The following is an 18556-nucleotide window of genomic DNA, read 5'->3' as shown; positions in this document are numbered from 1 at the left end:
TGGTTGCGAACTAATTAGCAACAGTGATGTTTGGCGTCATGACCGTCTTTATACGCTTCAAAAATGCGTGCTCCTTAGCCCTGTCGGTAGGAGCATACTGAAGATCACTAGCGAAATGAGAAGAAAAACGCGAAGGAACAATCACTGGAAGAACGACGTTGAAAGTAATCATGAAAATTAGGGTTGAAAGCCTTGGCCTCGAAAATTAACATCGCCGCGCCGGAATATACAAAATTTGATGGCCTACAATGTTCTAGTCCCTTATAAATGACGTTTCACTGCCGAAAAGTGCTCTTTCCCTTTTGCAGCCATTCGCCTTCGCTAGCTGGTATTAACTGCAAATATAAGAAAACTAGCTCGTGGACGATGAGTATACAAGTTAGTTTAAAAAAATTTAATACCGGACATTTGAAAACAAATGTTAAATTCTCTCGGCGTGCGGGCACATGAAAAAGTGGGACATGTCCAGCAAATGTCGGATGGTTGGCTATGCATGTCGAGTATTCAGGCCGAAGGCTGGTTTGATCCTCAACGGCTCAATGGCCCAGGCCTCATTGAAGGAACATACTAGGGAAACGACGAGTTGACGTACTTTCCCGTCGCTTTATTCATTGAGCCACAAGTTATTATTACATATTAGTCTGCCAAGCCCGCCGAAATGCACGCAAAAACCGATCCTATAAGTTACTTTTTCTCATCATTCATAACAGGAACTGTCTGCATAAGAAATGGAATTATTATTATCGCTCATATCTCAGTCACTTTCATGTCGTCAAAGCCATGGATGAGACTGAGACAGGTCAATGAAAGTAACAAATTTGATCTTACCACTGTAAGCACTAGGTCTCGCCAGCAAGTCCTAAAGTTGAATATTTTAGGTGCAAATGTGAAACTTTCCAGGAAACTTGTATCTTATCTAAGACGTTGCTCCTCATAAGCAGCGATGTTCTGAGATAGTTCTTTTCGTTTTAAGTGTTGATATGCCCATGATAACCTCATTTCTTATCTCTTTGTTTGAGAGTCTTGGGACAGTATAAAACAGCAAACTTTCGGAGGAAATTCATAGTCGTAACGATGAACTACCTGCTGACAGTATTGTTAACCATAACGACCCTGACTTTGGTAAGTGAATCGACAAAGCCACTTCTTCACATCCCTGTGTGCAGCTCAAGACTGCGGGATCGATTCTCGGTCCAGTCTTGTGTCATTTAAGAGTATACAGAAATTATTTTTTTCCCTTTTCTTACAAATTATTTGAGATATTTCATTATTTGAACCTTCTGGACCATATTCGTATATTTATGTTTCTTTCCTTCTGATGTAAAATAATGTTGTCCTTACGTAGTACTGGTTCTTAAGCGACTATAGTCTATAGATTGTGTTCATAGGAATGTGCGATTTCTAACTCGTCGAAAAAGTTTGAATTTATTAATTTGCTTCAAATTGACTTTTGAGTGCACATCTGACTCATGGCATGCGTATAATTGAATATACAATATCATGGTTGACATAACGGCACCACAGCTGTAGACTAAGGACAATTGGGGCAGGAGTTATATTGTGTACGAATTTTTGAAATTTATCGAATGTTTTGAAATTTTATCGCGTTTGGTATAATTAAAAAAGGGAATTCCAGCAGGATTAATATGTACCTGTAATTTAACAAATTATAACATTCTAAACTTGCCTGCTGCCATTTCTTGATGGATACAGTACTTTTGTATCCATCTCTTGGCACAGGCCAGAGTAAAGTGTAGCTTTCACCGAAGTCGACCGAGCTCGATAGCTGCAGTCGCTTAAGTGCGGCCAGTGTCCAGTATTCGGGAGATAGTAGGTTCGAACCCCACTGTCGGCATCCCTGAAGATGGTTTTCCGTGGTTTCCCATGTTCACACCAGGCAAATGCTGGGGCTGTACCTTAATTAAGGCCACGGCCGCTTCCTTCCCACTCCTAGGCCTTTCCTACCCCATCGTCGCCATAAGACCTACCTGTGTCGGTGCGACGTAAAGCAAATTGTAAAAAAAAAAATAAAAAAAAAAATAAATTCACCGAAGTCGCAGTCTCATCCATGGCTGTGACAATATGGAAGCTGCTGGGGGTATTGGTGGTGCGGAGTAATGGCATTCAGAGCACGACTAGTGCATCTGAGTGTTATGAAAGGTGTTGCTCATGGGGTCAGTCGTGCTGCAATAGCACTTTCTGACCCAGTGAGGAAAGCAATGGCAAACTACCTCACTCCTCGTCTTGTCTACTCGTGCTGCAATAGCACTTTCTGACCCAGTGAGGAAAGCAATGACGAACTACCTCACTCCTCGTCTTGCCTAGTACGCCTCATTTTGGTGCTGCCATTGGTTTTTGCAGTTTCCTTATAACCGCATAACCTTTGGTGGTACTATTTGAGGATCCAACCAGCCTCTGAGCTGATGACCTAACAGACAGACAACATTCTAAACTTATATAGGCGGACGCACCGACTAGTACGGAATGATACGGAGTGGTACGGTACGGTTTGTGCATGCTCGAGCTGTATCATCCACGTCGCTAGGCGACCAGTCAACTTGCCCCCTAAACTTATAGCTGGGTACCGTGATCTCATGTTTTCTTCACTATTCAATAGAGTTCACCAGCAGTCGCCTTTGTCTGCGGTCTTTTGCTTTCCGGCCTTACCTCTCCCCATGCGCATTCTTATTATGTTGTTGATCATAATGATTAAATCTTCTTCTTCTTCTTCTTCTTCTTCTTCTTCTTCTTCTTCTTCTTCTTCTTCGAGTGCCATATCCGGTCCCCCAGACGTTGGCTATCACTCTGGAGAAAGCGCCTCTTTCTTTAGCTAACAAGAGTTGTTGGTGTTTTTGATGCAAGTCCAGTCTTTGATGTTTTGGAGCCATGACATCGGTGGTCTACCAGCTCTTCGCTTGTCTTCTGCCTTTCCTTGTAATGTGAGGTGTAGAAGCCCGTACTTTCTACCTCGTAGAACTTGACCTAAATAAGTTGTTTCCCTGGCTTTGATGATACCCAATTGAGCATTACAATGCAGGGGTAGCGTGCCTGCCTCTTGACCGCAGGCCCCGGGTTCTTTTCCCGGCCAGGTCAGGGAGTTTTTTTACCTGGATCTGAGGGATGGTTAGAGATCCACTCAGCCTGCGTGATTACAACTGAGTTGCCACTTGATGGTGAAATAGTGCCCCAGTCTAGAAAGTCAAGAATAACGGCCGAGAAGATTCGTCGCGCCGACTACACGACACCTCGTTATCTGCAGGCCTTCGGGCTGAGTTGCGGTCGCTTGGTACGCCATGGTCCTTCGGGGCTGTTGCACTGTGGGGTTTGGTCTTTTATAATTAATATTATTTTTATGCTTAACTTTACCCTACATTTTCATTGAAGAAAACAAGGACATATTACACGAGGATTTCGGTTCCAATAAAATAATCGACCTAGCAGATTAATTTAACAGGACTATTCAGGCTTTTGTAGCTGCAATTGACCTGGTAAGAGATAGAAATACAGGGCTGCGGTTAACTGTTGGTTCAGCCTCGGGCATGGGGTTTACTGTGTGTGTTGTACACAATTACGAGTTATTCATAAACCCCTTCGGGATTTTGAAATATCGATAGTGCAATAATTAGGACATACATAGCAAAATATCTCATATCAACAAATACAGAATGCTTGTTTTTATCTCGAAGTGTATAGTGATTAACTTCATCTTCCGTTTCATGTTTGTCTGTTTTTGGAAGTATCACACCAGGTATACCGGAGTGATTGACATGGCATTTAGTATTTTAGTGGATGGTACACTAGCCTACAAATCATTATAATATTCCTAAGTAGGGAAGGGGAAACAACAAGCATCAACAACTTCAGATTATCCTACGAGGTAAAATTGAAGGAAGAAGAGGGTACGGATAAAGAACATTATCACATTATGCTGCGTGGTTTGAGTGAAGTAACTGCCAGCTTGCATTCGAGAGATAATGGGTTCGTACCCCCACTGTCGACAGCAATGAAGGTGTTTTTTCTGTGTTTCCCATGCTGGGGTTGTACCTTAATTAAGGTCACAGTCTCTTTCTTCCAACTCCTACCCCTTTCCTAGCCAATCGTCGCCGTAAGACCTCTCTGTGTCGGTGCGACGTAAAGCAAATTATCAAAAAAGAAAATCGAAAGTTATCCTGGTCAAAGAACCTCCGTGCTTGGAGTGGAATCAGCACTTCCACATTATTCTGAGTTATAGAAGAATAAATACTAAATTGTTCTGATGAAATCTGATAAGGATATTGAAGAAGAAGAAGACGAAGTGGTAGTTTAGAGGGGGATTCTAAATATAGTTGTCAAAAATCTTAACAAAGGCGAGTATTGATATAGACCTATCTGAAGAAAACAGTTTATGAAATTTTTCACATTCAATAGTACAAGTAATTGTATTTGACGATGTCGATACACTGTGGTTTTCTCCCAGTCCCATGATATTCCACGTTCTTCTGGAAAATGCTGTGATGGTACCTTATTTCAAGTCCTGGGGTCCCTACGCAAATCCTAGTCCTAGTAATTATATTAACACGAAAAAAATCCACACATGATTTAGGCTGGCCGAATTCCATTTCACTCTACCAGACAACGGAGAAATTGAAAATTAGAATTCTCTTGATAGTCTACCATGTACTAAGCTCCTAAAACTAACCTACAATAACATTAAGTTAAGATGTACTCATGCCTTTGCTGGCAAGATGTAGTGTTTACAGTGCGCTATGTCTTCTGGTATGGGCTAGAATAAAATTGTTACTTTCATTGACCTGTCTCAGTCTCTTCCTTGGCTTTGACAATATGAAAGTGGCTGAGGTATGAGTGATGCTAGTAATGCCATTCCTTATGCAGCCAGTCCCTACTATGAATGGTGTGAAAATGTCGCTCATAGGGTCGGCTGGTGCAGGCATTTCAGTGGGCTTGGCAGACTGATGTGCAATAGCAACTTCTGGCTCGGTGAGGAAAGCAACGGGAAACTACCTCACTCCTCATTTCCCTAGTACGCCTCTTCAGTGACACCTAGGCCATCTATGACAGCTAATGGTGAACCTGTTGAGGATCCAACCAGCCTTCGGGCTGAATACCCAACAAACAAACAAACAAACAAACAAACAAACAAACAAACAAACAAACAAACAAACAAACAAACAAACAACAAGATGTACTCTATAAGTTACTTATGCTGCCACTGTACTGTGTTGTGAGGTATAAGTATCTAAGAGAGATCAGTTTAAGTACTTAGGTGTTAATATAAGGAGAGCTCTTCATTGGGTTAATCACATTAACGAGGTTGTAATTTAAGTTTAGAGATCTCTTCATATAGTTATGAGAATATTTAGGGGTTGTAGTAATGATGTAAAGGAGAGGGCATGTACGTCTCTGACAAGACCACAATTAAAGTATAATCACAATGCAGGGGAGAAATTGGATAGCATTTTAGCCAAATTTGTACAAAATTTAACTCATCAACAACGGATACACCTAGTTATAACAATGAATTAAAATACTGTTTTCACGACATTGCAGGTGTCGGGTCAGTACACGGAGATCTATGAGAAACTGGTGAGACCTCATGCAGAGATGTGCGCGGAATCTGTCGGAGCAAGCAGCGGTAAGAATTACACGTTTGTTTAATAATAGTAATAATAATAATAATAATAATAATAATAATAATAATAATAATAATAATAATAATAATAATAATAATAATAATAATAATAATAATAATTTTATTGGTTCTCTATACTGACTATGTTTTGTCTTTTGGAAACGCTGATTTGATTTATGGTTACCCCCTATCCTTATACCCTGACGGAGTGTGGTAACGGGTTCATGTCTAGACGAAAATGTTGAACTTCTGGTGCAAACCCTCGTGTGTAGACTTCTTTTTTATTTCATAAAGTGCTATTTGCTCGGGGCGTCGACCCACGTGGATCTTTTGCCCCTACTGGCACCATATTGTATGAACCTGCGTGTAATTGGAATGGCGGTAGTGTGGCATGTTGTGTGTGAGGAAAGGAAGATTAAGGACGTCACAAACACAAACACCCAGTCCCCAGCCACGGATTTTAATCATTACAATTAAAAACCCCTGACCCGGCCGGGAATCGAACCCGGGGCCGCCGGGTGACAGGCGGACGCGTTGCCCCCCTACACTATACGATTTATCCATCTGTAGCTTGACGTTATTGAAAGAGTTGGTGGCGCATGTCATGAATGTAACAACGTGCTCTACTAATGTCGAACCTTGGAAGTAGGACTTCATAAACAATGTAGAGGAAAATGTGCTGCAAACAGACGAAACCCACCCCCATGTGGACTTCATCCGCTGAAGTCACTTCACATTTCAAGCACCTTAAAACCGGGAAAATACCAGGCCTGGACGGGATTTCAGCGGCGTTCCTTAAGAAATTATCCCGGAAGACTATTAATTTTCTGACGAAACAGTTTTTAAAACAATACTTCACTTCCTAAATTTTCCAGCCTGCTGGAAAACTGCGAAGGTAATTTTGGTACCAAAACCCCAGACTTATCGTACGTTCTCGCTGAACTACAGATCTGTCAGCCTCCTATCCATAATTTTGAATCTATCCGAATTTATCATAATGTCCCGAATTCAAACTACTATTACAATATCCACAGCCTGTTTCCAATCATGGAGCTGAGTCAGAAATAGAATGAATGAAGCCCCCACCTAGCGGCGAGGATAGGAGTTCTGCCAGCTGTCGAAGCCCGTCGCACTCCTCTGGGGCAGTGATTAATGACTGACAAATGAAATGATACTGGAGAGTACTGCTGGAATGAAAGATGACAGGGAAAACAGGTGTACCCGAAGAAAAATCTGACCTGTCTTCGCTTTGTCCAGCACAAATCTCACATGGAGTGACCGGGGATTGAACCACGGAATCCAGTGGTGAAAGGCCGGTGCGCTGCCGCCTGAGCCACGGAGGATTCAAACTCCACTGCTGTGCTAAACTTAAGGACGAAAATAACGTTCACATTTTGTGTCACTGCGAAGTAACATAGCTCGATGAAACTTGAACCATAATACATAGGAAGATCTGCTACAGTATGGTATGATAGGCAACTGAAAGGAATATGCGATGAGACAAACATAAATAACACTTTAATACAGAGACAATAAATTACACGTAAGTCACTGCGACTCATGATAGTCTCCTGGACATCACAACAGAAGGGACATGGTTCTTAGAAGGGCATGTGATCACCACGGATAGCGATGCATGCTCTGCAACGTGTTCCCGTGCAGGCCACAAGATTGGTAAGGAGTTCTTGTGGTAGGGCGTTCCATTCCTCCACTAGGCGGCTGACAACTGCTGGGTGGTCATCTGCCCAAAATTTCCCACACGTGCTCGATGAGATTGAAGTCGGGGAAACGGGCAGGTCAGTCCAGTCCATTCGCCAAATATCCTCTCGTTCCAAGAGCTCTTCCTCCTGCACTGTTCGATGCGGTCGTGCATGGTCACCCATAAAAATGAAATCAGGGCCGAATGCACCCCCTGAAAAGACGAACATGCGGAAGGAGTACTCAGTCACAATAACGTGACCGGTGAGTGTATCCCGTTCAAAGATTTGGATGTCGTACGCCCACACAACATTATGCCTCCCACACCATAACATTTGGACCACCAAAACGATCATGTTCGACAATGTTCCTGGGTGCATTACGTTTTCCCACCTCTCGCCAGATGAGGGTACGACTAGAATCATTACCCACACTGGATCTGCTCTCATCTGAGAAAAACACGCGACCCCACTCCTCGTCGGTCCAGTCCTGATACTCTTGGCATCATCGCAAACGGTGCCGCCGACGTGCGGGTGTTAGCGGGACACAACGTACTATACGCGAACCTTTTCTTGAGCTCTCTAGTGCTGAATCGGTAGACCTCGGTTATCTTCGACATCCATATCGGCAACCTTTGAAACACAAACTATGAATCGCTTATTCATCGCTGTGCGACATCTGGCGTACACTTTACGAACTAGTACTGTTGTTGTTTACACAGCAATGCCAAACTATATAATTCATGCTAGTAACAAGATTCGCATTGAGAAATGTTATATAATATTAAATAATGTATGTGTGACACAATTGTTGACGTAAGATAATAAATATTTAGAAAATTCATATCGCTCGATCATATTATCGATTCAATTTAGATTTCATTTCCATCCAGTTGGCAGTATATCCCGAACCGGCAAAACTCCCTCCTTACTCCTCACCCCGTAAAAATCGGACTCAAGAAAAAGTTCGCGTATAGTAATGGTCGTCGGGCAAACAGACCACCCCAATGTAGTCGCTGTGCCGCTGTAGAGCGTGATATTGGGTGCCTTGCAACCCTGTTAAATGTGGTGTGCAATTGCTATTGTAGGTATACTGTTTATTGTTTATTGCGTTTTATTGTTTATTGTGGTTACTAACAAGGTTTGTATCAACACGAGAGGTGAAATGTATTTTGAAAGTAATTACAATTAAGTATGATAAAGTACTAAATGCAAGGAACATACAATACCATGAGTTTTTTTTTGAGTGAGTACACAATTAAGTCGTAAACAAACACACGGCACATTTCAGGCCACAGTGTTGATTGTTTTGCTGAAGACAGTGAATACATGTGCCTGTATATAAAATGTTTTTATAAAATACATAACATTATTCTTGTCGTTATATTTCATCACGAAGGCTGTGAATATGGATTTAGATTCGTCAATTCGATTTCACCACAAATACAGTTTCGGCTTACCTTTGCCTATCGCGAATGTCAGCATACATCCGTCTCTCTCATACTTGTACGGAATATCGTAGTGTTTTTTAAACTGATTTATTTATAAACAACAACTAATACATAGATAATAGTTTCCAATTGTTTAACAAAATGAACGCAGAAAATAGAGAGAGAAGAACACAGTCAAAAACCATCTTTGCAACTTCCTGTTACTTGAAGTTCGTGAACTAAATATAATAATGACACTTTTTCAGTTTCTTTAACTTAAAAGTATATTTATCCTTTTAAACTGACAAACAACAAATTAGTAATTGAACAATAACTTATACAACCAGAAAAATATCAAAACATTTTGTTTTTAGAGTTCCACATTCATTTCAAATAAATTAAGCACATTCAATAGATTCACTGTTCCTTTCTTCCATTCCTTTTTTCACGCTCACACTGTATACTGGAGCGCTCACTTTGTAGAACCACTCTTGCACTGGTTAACATAGGCCAGCTAGTTTACTGTCATATTTCCCGAGACACTTCCTCTTCTTCGGACAAGTAAGAACTTTCCTTATTCAGACACTCATATCCGAGATATCTTCTTCACTTCCAAGACTTTTAGTGTGTAACACGCTGTGCACATAACACCCTAGTAGCAGCACTACTGCACTGTTCAGTTCAGATGGCCGTAAACTGAAGGTTGGGCGGATTAGCCAGTCAGATGCAATGTAGATGTCTGACCAATCTATCACGGTTTGTAATAGCCCCCTAAATTTTCTCCACACCTTTTGGATGATTTCACACTGAGCAAGTCTATGATGTATGGTGTCACTACAGTTCCTACATAACGTGCACAAATCGCTTTCTTTCATATGGATACGGTGTAGTTTACCATTTGTGGGTATTTTATCATGTATTACCCTGTACCAGGTGCCCCGAGGTGTTTCGGGAACCGCACGATTCGATGCATTCCTCCAAACACGATACCAGTTGACAATCAGCACCGTCTTCATGATGTTAGGGGCTTGATATTGTTGTCGAAGCATATGGGTGTACAACTTCTTCGTTGTTATTTCTGTAGATGTAAGGAGGTCCCGGGGAAGATAACTCAGTTCACATCTTAAATATCGTACATGTGGCGCGTGGTGATTGATATCATACACTGCCGGTGGATTACTACTTTCGCTGGGGTTGCACCTTTGCTTTAGGAATATTTTTGATGTGGGGCGTCCAAGTGATTGCATCAATTGCAAGTTTCGTTTTTGTATGGTTTTTGTATGCACGTCAACAAGAGCGAGTCCTCCTTCAGATCTAGCTAGTGAAAATGTAGCTTTACTGATCCTGAATATTGCTCCCTGCCATATGTAGCATCCTATTGTTGAAGCTAACTGAATGCCTATCATTCGTGGCATAGGCAAGATTTGGCTTATATACCAGATTTTGCTGAACGCATATATGTTTACATACTGTGTTCTGTGCTGCAGGAGTTGTAATTTATATTTAGCTTGTTGTAGAACGTCTGTCACTGTGGTGAGGGCATGGGACCAGTTCTTCTGAATCATCTTCTGCACGCTATTGAAAAATGTCACTCCTAGCATCTTAATTTCCTCTGTTACATTTGGCCAGGGGAGAAGATCTCTGTAATTTCTGCTTCTACTACCTATCAGCATGGTTTTGGTCTTCTGAAAGTTAAGAAATGCTCCAGAATAGTGACCGTAAGTCTCTAGTTGCGTGATTAGCTGTTGGAAATCTGTGTTGTGGTCAAAAATCAGGGTGACATCATCAGCATAAGCAAATATATCTAATGTTCCTGGCGAAATGTGCGCTTTAAATTACTAAGAAAAGCTTCTAACGAGATAACAGACATTACCATAGATAAGGGACAACCCTGCCGAACACCTCTCCCAACTCTGATTGACCGGGCGAGTTGGTCGTGCGCGTAGAGGCGCGCGGCTGTGAGCTTGCATCCGGGAGATAGTAGGTTCGAATCCCACTATCGGCAGCCCTGAAAATGGTTTTCCGTGGTTTCCCATTTTCACGCCAGGCAAATGCTGGGTCTGTGCCTTAATTAAGGCCACGGCCGCTTCCTTCCAACTCCTAGGCCTTTCCTATCCCATCGTCGCCATAAGACCTATCTGTGTCAGTGCGACGTAAAGCCCCTAGCAAAAAAAAAATAACAAAAAAAAAACTTTGATTGCACTTGTTAGGTAGCCATTCACATTGATCTTGGATATACCTAGTGGTGGGGGATTGCCAGAGCGCTGGTCAGACATGGTTGCGCCCTTGGGGTGCAAGTCTTGGCCACCGTTACGCAAGTGGGGCAGCATGGGGAGTATGACTGCTGCGAATTAATTTGTAATGGAACTTGGGGAAAAGAGAAAATTACATTGTTACTGACACTATTTTACATAAATAAATACATTTTTAAAATGGGGAAAGTTTATGGGTGTGTTCAGTGAAATTATGTGAAGCAGAAGTACAGTATTTACCTTATAGGATGGAACCGTCGTCACTCGAAGTGATCGAAATCGCAGCCATGATATTTCATTTAACGTAATATATATATGAACGCGAAGAAAATGATGGAAGAGGATATTTCACAGCAAGAAGGATGTCTTTTTATTCTGTCCAGATTTTTAAAGGCAAGCATTTAATTTTTCCTGCCAAAAAGGTTTAAGCAAATAAAACAAAGGTATATGTAATTGAAAAGACGAATTCAAGTGGATAAAAGATAATAATAATAATAATAATAATAATAATAATAATAATAATAATGTGAGAACAAGTAATAAGAAAACTAATTAATAATGAAGCAAGTTAAACCATACCAAATTTCGTAATCAATCCACCTGCCCAAAGTCTGGGAAAGGGGAAAGGTAAGTATTAACCTCTATTTAGTGTTCCCTGTCATTCTGATAGTCTCCTTTCCCTACTCCATAATTTATGTGCACCAGCCATCAATGTTATCCGTTAGTTTACATATAGAATTAGCGATCGATCTAATCTTACTCCAGAATCTACAAAACCTGGTCCTAGCGATGTTTTCTGAAGACTGAAGTTTCGAGTTGCTCAACTCTCAGCTGTACAGTAGAAATGAATCGCTCATTGCTTCTTACTGTGTATACACGATTTCGTTATCAAGACCAATAAACATGTAGGGGAGTTTGGGCTAAATCTGTATTATTGAGGAAAAATTTGAAGTATGACGCAGGGTGATCAAAGTAATATTTAGAGACTGGAGCAACTGTTCCTAATGCTACATTTTAAAAATTATTCTGCTTAATTTTAATTGTTCCAAACCAAACCAGATCAAACCAAACCCCATGGCACAACAGCCCCGAAGAGCCATGGCCTACCAAGCGACCGCTGCTCAGCCCGAAGGCCTGCAGATTACGAGGTGTCGTGTGGTCAGCACGACGGATCCTCTCGACCGTTATTCTTGGCTTTCTAGACCAGGGCCGCCATCTAACCGTCAGATAGCTCCTCAATTGTAATCACGTAGGCTGAGTGGACCTCAAAACAGCCCTCAGATGCAGGTAAAAATCCCTGACCTGGTCGGGAATCGAACTCGGGATCTCTGGGTAAGAGGCAGCCACGCTGCCCCTACACCGCGGGGCCGGCAATTGTAATTGTAATTAATATAATTTAATGCAGCCAATGACCATGAAATGGATACATATATAAATAAATATTCACTTAGAATACAATACCGGTATGTAGTTCTCTGTGTTAATCACTACAAAATTTGGTCAAAGATACCAATCTTTTTCCACATTCCTGAAGGTGATAGCGATCACAACGATTCTTGCACAGTCGACACACACAATTCTCCTGCGGATCATGTTGTCTCGGATTGTCACATATTCCGTGATGAAAGCCATGTACCGCAAATCGTGTGATGACATGTCGTAGCTCATAATTTGGTTGTTTCCACTCTTGAGTCACCATGGCATCCGTGGTATAAAACGTGCTCCATATTTCCTTCTTCTTTGAATAAAGTTCTTGCAGAAAATTGCCGTAGGCAGGTGTAGAATATAGTAGCGTCCACTCTCGTAGGTGCTCTATGAAGCATCTGTCTCTTACTAGTTCGTATATCAGTCGAGAAGGAGTAAATTTTGATAGGGTTAGAAATTTCTTTAAATAAATAGCTTTGGTCTTCTCTAATTATCTTAAATTACTAGTGGTAAGATGGTCCCATATTAGCTGTAGTCCGTAACTTACTATTAAAGAGCTTCATCGCCGTATCCACAGAAATAGGGCCTACTCCTCAGATGCTTTATTTTATTCCTGGCTATTACCGCAGCAGAGACCTTGTCTTTTATATGTAGAATGAAAGTGGTACCCGTGACCTGTAGAGTCATTCACGGTTACTTAAAGGAAGCGGGCGTCGATAATCTCTCACTCTTATAATAAATTGTGTCTTTCTACGCAATTTTCCCTCTTCGTCTGAATGTCAAAACTACTGTTTTACATGCGTTCAGCTGTAAATAATTTCTACCTGCTCATTACTTAGTCTATCAAAAGCTGCTTGTAGTTCTTCACTTGACGAAGGTGCAATTGCCATATCATCCGCATAGACATACATTTTTACATTCTCCGCACTTACTTTCCTGACTGCGTCCATGGCCGCTATGTCGAACAGGATTGGGCTCAACGGATCCTCCTAAAACAGTCCTGTTGTTTGTTCTATCGGAAAAGACCTTATCAAATTGTCGTCAATTGTACGTAGTTCTCTGCAACTATATTTCGTATCAGAACAAATAGGGCGTTATCACTTCCAATAAGATTCTCCAGTTTTCCTATCAGTAATGCTTTGTTGACCCGAGTCAAACGCCTTTGAGAAGTCGATGAAAGCAACATGTAGTTTCCCTTTCTCTGTCCCTGTTGTTTCCAGTATGTCATTTTTTAATCACTGAAAAGCCTGTAGAGTAGATCTGCCCCTTCGAAACCCAAATTGCTCTTCTGGTATCACATGATCCACAAGTTCTGTTAGTTTTCTTTTGCAAGGAGCTTAGCCAGTTTTTTAAATGGAATGCATTCTAATGCAATGCAGCATATGGATCCTGATGATTTACCTTTAGTGTGGCGTATTTCCATCTGTCCGGAATGGATCCTCTTATAAGGCATTGATTCATGACGGATGTCCTAGCTGCTTTGAGCTCTGTAATGCTCTGTTTCAAGCGTTCATTAAATGGGATATCTGAACCACAAGCCTTGTGGTCTTTACTTTCTCGGATTGCCTCCTCTACCTCGTCTTCTGTGAACAACCGAGTACTGGTAATATTGTTATTGTCGTCCTTCTTGGATGGTATGGAGTCCTTGGCCTGTAGTACCTTACCGAAATGTGATGTCCACGTTTCCATTGCCATGTGCCTTGGAAATTTTGGCTGCCTTGGTTACAGAACCCTGTAGGGATTTTGTACCGCTCTTTCTATCAATTTAATTTCATTAAACGCTGGAAATCTTCCATGACCTTTAAACACCTTCTTGTAAAGTCCCCTTAGTGTTGAATATGTTTGCACGTTTGTTTCTGTTTATGTAGAGCATCTAATGCATTCCTTCTTGTCTCGTAGCAAGCAGCATTGAATCGTGGTTTAGCTCTACGTTTGTTTTATCGTTCTCTTACCTTTGAGTTTTCCAGCATATGTTCTATGATACGCTCTGCTTCGTTCAGATTTCCCAAACGTATCCTCTCTAAGAGATCCGGTGTTTTTGCTAATTCCTCAACTGGGTGGGTGATATTAATCATCCTCGAATTCGTTTCTTGTTGTGAGTGTAGGACCTAGTTATAACCTCTGTCTATGATGAAGGTCGTCTCCACTGGTAAGTGCTTCCTGACAATTATGTTTTCAAGAACGATTTGTTTCTTGAGGTTGAGTCCCTTCATGTTTGATAAGACAAGATTGATTGTACTGTACTGCTCCAGTTATATGAGAAGTATGTTTCCTTCTCTGAATCATTAAGAAGGGTAAAACCCTCTGTTTCTAGGGAACCTAGGACGATTTTTGTCTTAATGTTCTGATAATTTATCATACAGTTCAAATCACCAGTCATTATGCAGGGCTCATTCTTGTTTATGTTATTGAAGGCTGTGCTACATTCCTCTATTATGATTCTGTCATGGATGTCTGGTGGAAAGTATACTCCCATTATGGTGCAAAGTGTAGTTTTTAAACTAAAACATTTTCCTTTTTAATAATCAGTTGAAAAGGTGACAGACCTGGACTGATTAAGCATGAATTGTAATTGTAATACTTTGGCTAAATCCGTAGTAGTTCAGGTAATTCCGAAGCATGGTACGAATAATTGCACAGTAGTCCGTGAATTAATTGCCAGTAGTACTAGAAACGATACTACTTGAAATTAGTAATACATATTGTGGACGTACTCACCATAAACAAACCTGTTTCCCACACAGAAGTTTCTTGATGCCACCCCAAAAGTATCCACTGCACAATTTTAATTTTCAATCCTCCCCTGAGGGAGAAGTTGGGCCAACTAGAGGGTAACGCCCGCTCTCCATAATTTTCAATCTTACTATCAGAGTGAAAGATGTTTAGAGAATGTACAATAAGATGATCATACCTTTTCCTCGCGCTGGGGTAGAGCTACAGTGAAGTTATATTTCAGTTACTTTTCACTGTGCTTGGGGGTGTTGGAACATACCCACGGCATCCCCAGCCTGTCGTATAAGGTGACGCAGGTTCTTTAATCTTTGGAGCGTGGGTTGACGACCATGGGTCCTCTAGGTGAGTCTGACGTTACTTTCACTTATTTGTGTGAGGCTCCTCACTTTCATATTTCGTATCTGACCCCACCCCCCTTGTCAACTCTTGTTCTCTTGCGTATTAGGTTTGCAAGGCCTAGGGACTCTTTCCACACCCTTCGTGACCCTTTCCTTTCGATTGCCGATATCTTCATTCTTCGAAGGGTCGGACCTCTTGCTCAGTTGTACTTCCTTTTAAAACAATAATCATCACCACCATTTATTGCTGCGGATTTACACGAACCTCCCCCACAATTGTTGCTATGGGCAGTTAAAATTAGTACAGTTAACAGTGGATGTTCATCACTGTACAAATATTTGTCACGCATTTCGCGAACGTTCCTTAGTAGATTAGGACGTATTCATGTTTGAATTTCTCTCTAATACTCCATTGTCATTGACTTGAAAGTAACAATGATATCCAGTACGTAAACGAAGAGAATGTTTCATATATATATAACCTTGAACAGATACAACGTCACATTTGTAACGTAGATAGGCCAAGTTCATTTACGCTCGTCCGATGCGAGCTTTCAAAAGAGGAAATTATTCGCAATCAGTGTGAATTAAACTAAGCACGAGTGGTTTTTAAAGAGTTTGCGGAGACGTAAGAAGGGAGCATGTTCTGCTGGTTAACCTACTCTTATTGGTATGCAGCCAACTCACTTTCCTTGACACCAGCGCTATTGCTGGTTTCTGTGGTATTTCGTAGTGTAGGTCCATTGTAAGTAAATGGTGATATATTATGTATTAGGATGTTCACAAACAACCAGCCGTCGAGTTAGAGCAACTAAACAAAACGCGACTACAATTCTCGGTACGACCGCTAATTGAACTTAGGATCTCAGTGAATTTAAGGCTACTACGCTGACTATTCTGCTAAGGAGCCGGACAAATAATTCGACGAATTATTTCATCTTTAATTAAGAACGATGATTATTTCTGCCTTTTGTTGTTTCAGATGATGTGAACACCGTGAGCAAGCACGAGAAGCTATCGACTGAAACTCTAGCGGTAAGCAATGAGAATGAAAACATATCTACTGTAGTTCTCTATATTTAAGCATTGTATTTTTTTCTCACCATGGGAAAGAAGGCAAGTAGGTTTGCCAACTTCTCAACTCAGTTTTCCAGGAGGAGATGATGATATTGAAGATGATAAATATACTTTGGCTCTCCTCACTCTAAAGACTTGTTGAATTTTCGTCTACCTTTGGCGCTATCACACTTTCCACAAGCATGCTTCATTTAGTGCGTAAGTATGACACTGGTTTTTTTTTTACAGTCCGACTCGTTGGCTGAACGGTCAGCGTACTGGCCTTCGGTTCAGAGGGTCCCGGGTTCGATTCCCGGTCGGGTCGGGGAGTTTAACCTTAATTGGTTAATTCCAATGGCACGGGGTCTGGGTGTATGTGTTGTCTTCATCATCATTTCATCCTCATCACGACGCGCAGGTCGCCTACGGGAGTCGCATAGAAAGACCTGCACCTGGCGAGCCGAACCCGTCCTGGGATATCCCGGCACTAAAAGCCATACATATCATTTTTTTTTTTTTTTTTACAATGTTAGAATCCTCAAACCTTACGCAAGATACAGTAGTTTATTACATGCATACATCATTATAGACGGTTAAACCTTTCAGCGTTCAGTCTACAAGCACCTGTGAATTAGTTAAACGCCTCCACAACTCTGTACTTGTAACTAGTTCTGTGGCCTCATTTGGTTCCATGCCTTTTATCTATAAATCGTTAAAAACTGAGTCTAACTACTGCCACCTTGGTCTCCCTATACCTCTCTTACCTCCACGACCAGACTCATTATCTTCCTTGGTAACCTACGCTCCTCCATTCGTCTCACATGACCCCCCACGAAAGCCGGTTTATGCGTACAGTTTCATCCACTGAGTCATTCCTAACTTAACCTTTATTTCTTCATTCCGAGTACCCTCCTGCAATTTTTCCCACCTGATTGTACCAGCAATCATTCTCATTACATTCACTGTCCGCTAATTTTAATTTATGAATAAGATATCTTTCACTGTCGTACGGCAAAATCGGTCTGAAAACTGCCCGGTTCGAATGTACAGTAGTTCCGTCCGGGAGCTGATTTCTTTCTTATAGAAAACTGTTGACGGCAAGTGCGAGCTCACAGCTTTAGCTCTGCTGCACTTTGATTCAATTTCATTTACTACGCTACCATCCTGGGAGAATACACATTCTAAATACTTGAAACGATCTGCCTCTTCCAGTTTTGTATTCACGACCTGACGTACCATCCTCCTTAGGTTACATCCCTGCTGACATAATCTTATTCATGGAAATGCTTATTATTTTTATCATGCTCACTGTACCTCTTTTCGTGTTCCAGATATTAGATTGCAGTCTTTTAGCAAAGTCTGACATTGAGTATCACTCATCAGCATAGGCCAAACTGCTAATTACAGTACAGTTCCACGCAATCAATCAATCAATCAATCAATCAATCAATCAATCAATCAATCAATCAATCAATCAATCAATCAATCAATCAATCAATCAATCAATCAATCAATCAATCAATCAATCAATCAATCAATCAATCAATCAATCAATCAATCAATCAATCAATCAATCAATCAATCAATCAATCAATCAATCAATCAATCAATCAATCAATCAATCAATCAATCAATCAATCAATCAATCAATCAATCAATCAATCAATCAATCAATCAATCAATCAATCAATCAATCAATCAATCAATCAATCAATCAATCAATCAATATTGATCTGCATTTAGGGCAGTCCCCCAGGTGGCAGATTCCTTATTTGTTGTTTTTCTAGTCTTTTCTTAAATGATTGCAAAGAAATTGGAAATTTATTGAACATCTCCCTTGGTAAGTTATTCCAATCCCTAACTCCGCTTCCTATAAACGAATATTTGCCCCAGTTTGTCCTCTTGAATTTCAACTTTATCTTCACATTGTGATCTTCCTTACTTTTAAAGACATACCACTTAGTCGAGCAGCTCGCCTCCTTTCTCCCAAGTCTTC

At 41.0% G+C, this 18556-nt stretch overlaps 1 protein-coding gene across 1 annotated transcript in view; it reads left to right on the top strand.

The window, feature by feature from the left end:
• The first annotated feature begins 1026 nt into the window (after window positions 1-1026).
• Window positions 1027-18556, top strand: part of LOC136873910 (general odorant-binding protein 19d) — a 53520-nt gene continuing 35990 nt past the window's right edge. Inside the window, exons 1-3 of the mRNA XM_067147240.2 lie at window positions 1027-1122; window positions 5548-5632; window positions 16487-16539. Coding sequence (XP_067003341.2) covers window positions 1075-1122; window positions 5548-5632; window positions 16487-16539 — 186 coding nt within the window. The 5' untranslated portion in view covers window positions 1027-1074. The remainder of the gene's footprint in view (window positions 1123-5547; window positions 5633-16486; window positions 16540-18556) is intronic.

The sequence above is a fragment of the Anabrus simplex genome, chromosome 5 (genome assembly GCF_040414725.1).
Source record: "Anabrus simplex isolate iqAnaSimp1 chromosome 5, ASM4041472v1, whole genome shotgun sequence".
Classification (NCBI taxonomy): Eukaryota; Metazoa; Arthropoda; class Insecta; order Orthoptera; family Tettigoniidae; genus Anabrus; species Anabrus simplex.
This window is presented reverse-complemented; position numbering and strand designations above follow the sequence as displayed.